This window comes from Helianthus annuus, chromosome 1 (assembly GCF_002127325.2).
Source record: "Helianthus annuus cultivar XRQ/B chromosome 1, HanXRQr2.0-SUNRISE, whole genome shotgun sequence".
Classification (NCBI taxonomy): Eukaryota; Viridiplantae; Streptophyta; class Magnoliopsida; order Asterales; family Asteraceae; genus Helianthus; species Helianthus annuus.
Genome location: NC_035433.2, coordinates 50,166,495 through 50,176,940, shown reverse-complemented (window position 1 = coordinate 50,176,940; position 10,446 = coordinate 50,166,495). Strand labels below are relative to the sequence as shown.

The window sequence follows — 10,446 nt, the reverse complement described above, 5'->3', positions numbered from 1 at the left end:
GAATTGAATAAGCTAACCATCAAGAACCGATACCCCTTGCCACGAATTGACGATTTGTTTGATCAGCTACAAGGTGCAGTATGCTTCTCTAAGATCGATCTGCGTTCAGGATACCATCAGCTACGGATTCAAGAGGAAGACATTCCTAAAACTGCTTTTCGGACCCGTTATGGCCACTACGAATTTGTTGTTATGCCCTTTGGTCTAACCAACGCACCCGCGGTTTTTATGGACCTCATGAATCGTGTGTGTAAGCCTTATCTTGATCGTTTCGTCATCGTGTTCATCGACGATGTCTTGATCTATTCCAAATCGAGAGCCGAACACGCGCAACATCTACGTTTGGTTCTCGAGTTACTTCAGGGAAACCAACTCTACCCCAAGTTTTCCAAGTGCGAATTCTGGTTGGAGGAGGTTCAATTTCTGGGTCACATAGTGAATAGTCGAGGTATCCATGTCGATCCTGCGAAGATTGAAGCTGTCAAAAGCTGGATTACGCCTAAGAACCCGTCAGAGGTTCGTTCTTTTCTCGGACTAGCGGGCTATTATCGACGATTCATTGAAGGATTCTCCAAGTTCGCTGTGCCGCTCACCGCTCTTACCCATAAGGACAAGTCTTTTGTGTGGGAAGACGCACAAGAGACTGCCTTTCAAACCCTCAAGCATATGCTGTGCAACGCACCGATTCCTACACTGCCCGACGGAAGCGACAACTTCATTGTCTACTGTGATGCTTCTAACCTTGGTCTCGGCTGTGTTCTCATGCAGCGAGACAAGGTTATAGCCTACGCATCTCGTCAGCTCAAGATCCACGAGAAGAACTATACAACCCATGACCTCGAGCTAGGCGCGGTTGTCTTTGCATTGAAGATTTGGCGACACTACCTGTATGGCACTAAGTGTACGATCTACACTGATCACAGGAGTTTACAACACATCTTTAATCAGAGAGAGCTTAATATGCGTCAACGCCGATGGGTAGAACTTCTCAACGATTACGACTGTGAGATTCGTTATCACCCAGGCAAGGCGAATGTGGTTGCCGACGCGCTCAGCAGAAAGAGTGACGTGCTCAGTACTCGAAACATCCAAGCCCAACACAACCTCGAAACCCTCATCCGAGAAGCTCAACATGCTTGCTTTAACGAGCGTACATTGAAGAGAGAGCGAATCTATCACGACGGAGCTCAGTTAGTAAGCAAATCAGATGGGATATTCTACTATCTGGACCGAATTTGGATCCCTAAGCGGACCGATTTGCGAAAGATTATCATGAACGAAGCCCACAAGTCCCGATATTCTATTCATCCCGGTGCAGACAAGATGTACCAGGACCTGCGTTATAAGTACTGGTGGCCGGGTATGAAAAGGGATATCGCTCTGTACGTTGGAAGCTGTTTAACTTGTGCAAGAGTCAAGGCTGAACATCAAAGACCTTCTGGCTTACTCGAACAACCGCCGATACCTATGTGGAAGTGGGAGAGTATAGCTATGGATTTCATAACGAAGCTCCCGCCCACGCCATCAGGTCACGACAGTATTTGGATCATAGTTGATCGTCTAACGAAGTCAGCCCACTTTTTGCCTATATGAGAAGACTACAAGGTGGAGCGACTAGCCCAAATCTACACCGACGAGATCATTCGTAATCATGGTACGCCTCGTGACATCATTTCAGACCGCGACGCTCGGTTCACTTCGCGATTGTAGGAAACGTTTCAAGCGGCCCTTGGTACGTCGCTTAATCTGAGTACTGCATTCCACCCTCAAACCGACGGACAGACTGAAAGAACGATCCGTACTCTTGAAGACATGCTCCGAGCGTGTGTTATAGATTTTGGCGGTAGTTGGAACAAACACCTGCCATTGGTGGAATTCTCGTACAATAACAGCTATCATGCCAGCATCCAAATGGCACCTTTCGAGGCTTTGTATGGTAGAAGATGTCAATCGCCTATTGTGTGGCACGAGATCGGTCACTCGCAACTAACCGGTCCCGAGATTCTACAAGAAACGACCGACAAAATCCACCAGATAAGAGACAACTTGGTAAAAGCTCGGAACAGACAGAAAAGTTACGCCAATAAAAGACGCAAGCCCCTTGAATTTGAAGTTGGTGACTACGTACTCCTAAAGGTATCACCTTGGAAGGGTGTAGTCCGATTCGGCAAGAAAGGGCAACTCGCGCCTCGATATGTTGGACCTTTTAGGATTCTGGAAAGAATCGAAAAGGTCGCCTACAGACTCGAATTACCGGAGGAAATCAGTAACGTCCACCTGACTTTCCACGTATCTAACCTCCGAAAATGCCTTGCTGATCATGATCTAATCGTACCACTCGACGATCTTCAGGTCAACGAAACGTTACCCTTCGTGGAAAAGCCTGTCGAAATCATGGATCGCCAAACCAAGCAGCTCAGGCGCTCTCGCATCCCGATCGTGAAGGTCCAATGGGAAGGCAAACGAGGCGCGGAGTTCACTTGGGAACTCGAAAGCGACATGAAGGCCAAGTACCCGCAGTTGTTTAAATAAAGAGATCTGAAGCATCAAATTGGTAAATCACGGTGTCGTGTAGCCTTCGAGCCTAATTTTGGGATGAAATTCCCTAAACAAGGGGAGGCTGTAACACCCCGTGTTTTCGAATGTCAAAGTCAAAGTCAAAGTCCAAGTCAACTTTGACTTTCTTTGACTGTGATAGTCGATTTTGTGTTTTAGTTGTATTATGTGGAGTAAGTGTTGTAATCAGCAAGAACCGAAGTAATCAAATGTGTTTTAACGCGAACCGATCTACGACTGTAAATGATAGGAAGTAACAATGCGATAAAGATAACCAATCAGTAATCAAACCGATCTAACAATCAATCGAACTCGAGACTCGAATTATGCGAATTGTGGTATTATTATACGTGTGTGTGTGCCTTATGTGTTACTTGCGCGTGCTTACTTTATGTTTGGTGTGGTATTCAAGCAAATCAATCGAAAATCAAATCGAAACTCGAAAATCAATCGAACTCAATCGAAACCGACATCGAAACGTGACTTATAGAAGATTGTATGTTAGATATAGTGGTTGGGATTAAAAGTAATTTGACTAGGAACTCTATCGTATCCGTATCATCGTCCATCGAAATCGAAACGTCGAAAATCATCGCAAAATACTCGAAGTGCGTGGCGGATCGAACAGGAAGCATCCTGATCGAACAGGCCAGCCGATCGGCTAGCACCTTGCCAGCCGATCGAGCAGCCCACTCGATCGGAGCTCCCAGCCGATCGGCTGCCACTTTCCTCCTTTGGAAGCCTATAAATAGGGCTGTCATTGTCATACTTTCCATTTTTGGAAAGCTCTGACCGAACCAGCTATCTTCTTCACCTTTTCTCAGATTTCTCTCAATCCCGGTAAGTTTTCACTCTAATTCTTGTACGTTTTTGATCATTACCTGATTCTACACCTTCCTATCTTTCAAAACTTGAATTCTAACCGTGAAATCACCAAGATCTAAGTGTTCTTGGGTGATGTCATCACGGTGTTCTTGAAGAACTTCAAACTTTGGCATCATTCAACCATGGATAGCTTAGATCTAACCGATTTCCACATAAACAAGTTAAGATCCATCATAGATCTAAACATTTTCATGATGTGAAGGATTGAAAGAAGGATTTCCAACTTTCTTTCAAACTCTTTTACACTCAATGCTTTCAAACCGATAGAAACGGAGCTTGCACCGGCTAACTAATCATTCAAATAGTTAAAAGGTTCAAGACTCGGATTCTATGAACAAGGTTCACCGATTTCGGGTTAAACTCTAAAACCGACATTCTGAACCGTTCACCGGCCGGACTTGGGTGATTCCTGTTCGAGCCAAGGAAAACAAGTAGGAATGGAGGTTATCGTAGTTCAACACGTTGTCAAGTTACCTTGAAAGTATGACAAATAAACAAACAGCCAAGTGTTAGACGAAAGGCCGACCAGGTCAGAAATGCTGGCCGAACGGCTAGGCTGTTCGAACAGCCCAGCCGATCGGACAAACCAGCCGATCGACCGGGCCAGCCGATCGGCTAGCACATGGCGTCCCACCCTTCCAAACTTTTGAAGTATAGTATTGACGAAGTAATGTTCGATCGAATGGGACACTCGATTGGTAAACATTACAGTTCGGATCATGAGATACTATGCTTCAACACTTAATCGTTTTCACAACTCGTTCGTAGTAGGGAATGTCAGCCGATTGAACAGACTGTTCGATCGAGTGACATTCAGTGGAGGACCACTCCTGAAGTTCCTAGCCGATCGAGTAAGCTAGCCGATCGAGTGAGCTAGCCGATCGAGCGAACCGCTCGATCGACCGACTTGAAAGGTAGGAACACTTCAGTGTTCTCAAATGCTGCAACGAAAACTTCAAAAGTTCAAATCCTCAAACACAAACACTCCAGAGGAAGAGACAATCCACTCGAATGGTCCAGCCGATCGAGCCAACCGGCCGATCGAACAGGACTGTCCAAACAGATATACCAGCCGATCGAACGGGCCGTCCGATCGAACCTGCCGTTCGATCGACCAGCCCATTCGATCCATCCATACTTGTTTACTTTTCCGCGTTACTTATCGTTATGCTATCGAACTATTCAAGCTAATCTTACTCTCAGCGCTCCCTTCAATCCACAATCAATCACTGTGAGTATACTCGATCCCTTTTTGCTTTTAACACTTTTGGGTGTTACATACGTTACTTATCAAATCACAATCAAACACAAACTATTTGAACGCTGACCATTTGCATGTGCTACTTGACTAAATGAATGCTGTTTATTATGTTTACACGTGGAATGTTATCTACATGCCTTAGCAACATAGTACTATAGTTTGGACTCAGCACCCGTTCACACGGGGGTTGTTAAGGACAAATACTTGCATGGATTACGGTGGTAATCATGTATTGCGAACCGTCTTGGACGGTCAACCCGCAGTCGTTGGTATCGATGGTCCCATGTCGATAATTAACATGCATCGTTTTCCTCTGCGTACGTGCCTGGTTATATGCGTAAACTATTCGAACTCTATATGCTATTACAAAACTTGTGTGCTCACCTTTACATTTTATGTATTGACAATATTCTAACGTATGTGACTGGTAATTAGGATGCTTATCTGCTAGGGAAGCGAGGCTAGAATAAAGCTCTAGAGGCCAACGAATAGATGTAGGTCGTGGTCTACCTAGGGGTCTCTAGAAGCAAATAAACAATTGCCATGGAGCCGTTGGAGTTGTCCAATCCGGGGTCTATGGCATTAGCTGTCTGTAGATCTTGTCCGGATAAGTCTTAATGACTTCAAGCAATACTTTTATTCAATTGGTTTGTAATATTTAAATCTGAGTTGTCGGAACGGAATTTATTTGCCTAGTTGCTTCTAAGATAACTTGTTTATTTATTTGGGATACGGTATGGGACGTATCATTAAACTGAATTTGTAATAATAATTGTTGTGGAAACTTCTGGACAATCTGTTTCGCTCAGTGCCGCGCCCCGATGATTCCGCCATCGGTTGGGGTGTGACATGACGGCTGTGGTGACGGCGGTTTTCTGATCAGAAACCCGGCGCCTTCAGAATCACTACTATGATTCACCTGAGCGGCACGGTTGCTGGTTTAGAACCCTGAACAGTGACTGCGGACCTGAACAGAGGAAACTGGCGTGAAAAGACCGGCTGAAACAGATGCAAATCGGTACCCTAGTTCAGATTTCTGCACCTTCAGGTATCTCCTTCTTCTACACCTTCGTTTCTGTTCGAATCTGATCGATTTCTGTTCGATCTGTTCGGTTTATGTTCGTTTTAACAAGAGCCTGAGCTCTGATACCAATTGTTAGGATCAGAGTACACACACGAACACAGAACTCACACGCACACACACTTTTCTGTTGAAGAACACAAAGATTTTATAGTGGTTCGGTCGATTCTGACCTACATCCACTCTCGGTAACTAGGAGTATTTGTATTAGTTAAGCTTGGTACAATTTACAGATACATAACAATCTCAAATATATAAGATTGAAGAAAGAAGAAAGTGAAGAAAACAAGATCCGTAAATAATGGGTCACAGACCCATGTCCTCTTATCCTCTTATCCTTTTGATAAGAAAGGATTTTCTAATCTCTACTTTATCAAGTGGTCTTCACATTCAACAGAACTATGACAAGATAGTGGTAAGCTATCACCTTTTATAAGGGAAAATATGGAAGAGTGATCATACTTGTTAGTTTAGGTGTTTGTTGTACAATTTGTTACATATTTAGGACTCAAGTGGTGTTGAAAGTTGAAGGGCCAAAGTGAAATATTGATATAATTAGTTTTTATTAAATATAGGTACATCAAGCCGCGATCTGATAGTCATTTCGTTCCTTCACAGAGAACTATTTATTCTAAGTCACAAGATTAGAATTCACTATCTTTCTTTGATTACAGGATCAAGATTAATTTATATCTATATAATATAGTATTTCTATTTAGATTTATAACTATCAGATCGCGGCTTGATGTACCAAAAATTTTCATTTCGTTGCATCCAAGATTTTTGTTCCGGCAATCGTATGAAGAATGGATGCAGGATAAATACTCTCATTTCCAGTCTCCTATTTATTGAATATTGTTATTGTATTAAGTATTGAAGAATTATATTGTAATTGATTTAAGAAAGGTTTAATTGTCTTGGAAAGCAAGTTTTATTTGTCTCTTTTCTTTGTAAGTTCGTTTGATTGAATAGAAATGTCAAATTAAGATTGCTGTTCCAGTTCCAGTTAGGGTTTCAGTCGAATTCGATCGAAGAAGATCCGAATCACGCTCTGTAGGATTTGAACCTACGACATCGGGTTTTGGAGACCCGCGTTCTACCGAACTGAACTAAGAGCGTTTTCTTATCATAAAAGGAAAAGGATTCGTCCCAATACATCTTGTATCATAAGAATGAAAGATTCTATATGATATGTCCAATGTGAGTTGATCTCAAAAAATCCCTCGTTACTGCTCAAAGGAGCAGTAATAGGTAGGGATGACAGGATTTGAACCCGTGACACTTTGTACCCAAAACAAATGTGCTACCAAGCTGCGCTACATCCCTTCCATCGGTCTACAGTGTCATTGTAGAGAATTCCTGTCTTGTTTTCCACATCGTTATCTCCTCAATATCTCGTGTTCTTGTTTGTTGATACGATTGTTTGAACCATTCGGACCAACAAGTGGTGAAAACCACAAAGTAATTTACCATGGGATCAAACATATTTTTTCTTGTGTTCTTTCGCTCGGTCAGTGACGCAGTAAAAATAAACAATGCTGTAAGATCCCTATGAAAAAGAAAAAGGTTGTTCATGCAATGGTGTTTTGTTTGATCAGGAGCGTCTTTGGGTTCATTAACAGAACTTTCGGTCAAATGGAGTTTTTGTTGACCATTAAAAAAAATCATCTAAAGATTCAGAAGTTTATTAATTTTTTAATGCAATTATCGTTCAAATGCCAAAGTAACAAATTACAAACGAAACGATGAATAAAGTGACATTATTCGGTCACAAATCACTTAAATTCATACCCATCGGGTTAACAAAGTTCAGCCGAGGTGATGATCCCTATAATTGTTTGATGTTTTGTTGGATTTCGAACCCTCGGCGACTCTAAGGCGACACTGCTAAAGTAGTGTTAAATTCGACGTTTACAAAAATTAAAGTTGGAATAACATAACATGTTAATGAGTTATACCAAGAATATGATTATCAAAGAATGAGATTTGATCTTAGACATTTATCCAGAAACCAACCAACACAAAACAAACAATTAGTTTGATGACATGACACCCCACCCCTCTCCTACTCCAAACTACTACAAAGTCAAGGCTGCGGTCAACAGATCTTTGGCCGGTGGGTAAAGCGCCACCGCGCCTCGCGACACATTCGAATACTTCCGGTAAATCACCCTTCTCTTTTCGTCCGTCACCGCCATCGAATGACACACCACCATCCTCTTCGCACACTCCATCACTTCCCGCTCCGTGAACCCCGTGTGCACTTCTAGAGTCTCATGCCACACCTCACTCTTGGTCAACGCCGCACTGTTCAACGTGGCACGTGCCGCATACACCGCAGCCGCCGCCACCATTGACGGACAAAACCGTATAACAACCTCGTAATTCATCATCCCCAATTCAGCATAGAAATACACCATATTCTCCATCTGTAAAAACATATTACAAAAAAATCAGAAACAATTTATAACAAATTTTATAAACCAAACATAACAAAAGAACACTCACATTGGTATCCAGTGGAGTGGCTGCAGCTTTGATGAACCTAACAAGGAACACATAGGGCGTAGGAACAGTTAAGTTCCACTCCAACCGACCCAGAATCCGCTTCTCCATCACCAAAACATGTCGATGCTCATAAGCCCGATCCGAGATTTGAACCAGATCATTGACTTCTGGAGCCCATATTTCTTCATATTTTGAAGCAATTAGCATTGCACTCATTCCTACACATTGTAGTTCTCTTCTAGCCACAGTTTCAGCCGCCAAGAACCGGTCCACAATGTTAATTGTTAGGTACAATGTTTCGTTTGTGAGCTCAAATTTATTGTGCACCTCGATCAGCCAATCGACTAGGATAGCCCTCATCTTGTCGTTGATTTCGGGTTGTGAGTGTATATAGTCATGGACTCTACTCTCATTCTGCAACAAACCCGTTATAACTTTTTAGTCGGGGTCATCATAAGATTCTTTTTCTACTGTTTTTTTAAATAAAGTAATCGCGGATAATCGATGTGTTACCTCTACGAGTTTGTAAAATTTGTAAATATCTTCAACATACTCGACTTCCGCTAGCTCATTACCGACATCTTCAGCGTCGATATCAATAATGTTTTTCGGTTTAGGCTTGTAGTTCAAACCACACGCCGCTTTGCTCCGGGCAGTAAGTGTGGAAGTGAGCGAAGATTGTGGTTTCTTGTTTCGTTTAGACTGCGATGATTCGGGCTTCTGTCTTTCTTCTGTGTCGGGGCTGATTTCGATCACGGTAACATTATCTGGCACCGGTTGTGCTTTCGGCTTGACCGGAAGTTTCTTCTTGGGAACCACTCGGTTGTTATCGACATTCATCGTCAAGGGTTTCTGTAATCCGGAATCAAATAACATTAGATAAGATTGAATTCGAATTTATTTCTATAAAATTATTTTGAAATTTTTAATTGACCTTTTTCTTTTCGGCTGCATCTTTTTGTGCATTGGCTAGTAATTGTGCACAAAAACTTCTGGTAACGGGTCGGGTTATTGCCGGAAGTTGCTTGCCGTCAAGTGGCCGGATAGTAACCATGTTGCCGATATCACCCAATGCACGGCGGCTCTTGTTCTGTCCGGCGGCCGGAACCGCCGCCTTTTGTTTCATAACCCCAACTACTTGATCACCTTCATCAAACAAAAAAAATTAGGGTTTCATAAATAATAAAAACCCATAAATATATTGGTTTGAGGCGGCATAAAGAACCAGATTACATGAGATTTAAACGTAAGAAACATAGATTGATACCTCTGTTTTGTTCTTGAAGAAGATGACGAGAACCCATCTTGATTGATTATGTTTTACTCTCTCTCTCTCTCTCTAACTTTCTCTCTCTAAGAGACACGGAATGGATCGGAAGCGATGAATGTGAAAAGATATGGTGACCCCTTTTTGAAGACGATTGGATTCATACGCTGCCCCCAACGGTCATATAGCCGTTAGGCTGTTCAAAAATATTCTGTAATGAATGAATTTTCTTATTATAACGAATGTTACAGATAAGCCCCTGTTGTTTTATGTTGACTATAAAGTTTAAGATTTAGTTATATTCTGTCTTACTCTTTTCACATTTTCCATGTTTAGTCCCCATACTTTACAACTATTTTAGTACTTTGTCATCTATGTAGGGATAGCAATAGGTCAGGTTTGGGACGGGTTTAAGTAATCCCAAACTCAAACCTGGTTAGATAAGCTTGTCCCAAATCCGTCCCAAAACTCATCTGGTATCTAGCGGGTAAATACCCATCGGGTATACCCGCTGGTTTCGGGTAATCCCGTTAATTTAAAAAGATTACTCGTTAGGTATACTCATCTCAAAACCCATTGGGTATCTATCGGGTAACTACTAACCCGTTGGGTAAACCCAAAACCCGACACATTTTTATAATGACATTTTGTATTATCATTATAAAAATATATATCAAATAACTACAATGTATACGAAATAGAATACTTATATGTGTAAAAAAAAATGGATGTACATATGTATACATATTCAATAATATAAAAGAAATTATATCGGGTATACAATCGGGTAAACGGATACATTTTATCGAGTAATTGGGTCGGGTAAACGAGTATATCACTATATCCCAAACCCGTCCCAAACCCGCGAAAAAAATAAAAACAATTCCC

The 10,446-nt window shown here is 42.0% G+C and overlaps 1 protein-coding gene and 1 non-coding gene across 2 annotated transcripts; both read right to left on the bottom strand.

Moving 5' to 3' along the window:
• Positions 1-6,828: 6,828 nt before the first annotated feature.
• On the bottom strand, positions 6,829-6,902 carry TRNAW-CCA. The gene has a single exon. It is a non-coding gene; the product is annotated as a tRNA-Trp (tRNA).
• An 801-nt stretch (positions 6,903-7,703) lies between these two features.
• Positions 7,704-9,709, bottom strand: LOC110866385 (G2/mitotic-specific cyclin S13-7). The gene is made up of 5 exons (XM_022115538.2): positions 9,559-9,709; positions 9,226-9,437; positions 8,805-9,143; positions 8,292-8,705; positions 7,704-8,212 (listed from the first exon to the last, which is right to left on the bottom strand). The coding sequence occupies exons 1-5, from the start codon at positions 9,593-9,595 to the stop codon at positions 7,862-7,864; spliced, it is 1,353 nt and encodes a 450-aa protein (XP_021971230.1). The 5' UTR covers positions 9,596-9,709; the 3' UTR covers positions 7,704-7,861.
• Between the last annotated feature and the right edge of the window lie 737 nt (positions 9,710-10,446).

Coding starts and splice junctions, on each gene's coding strand:
- LOC110866385 (XM_022115538.2), bottom strand. CDS start 9,595: ATGGGTTCTCGTCATCTTCTTCAAGAACAAAACAGAG. Junction 9,144..9,225: donor ATGCAGCCGAAAAGAAAAAG/GTCAATTAAAAA, acceptor TCCGGATTACAG/AAACCCTTGACGATGAATGT. Junction 8,213..8,291: donor CCACTCCACTGGATACCAAT/GTGAGTGTTCTT, acceptor ATGTTTTTACAG/ATGGAGAATATGGTGTATTT.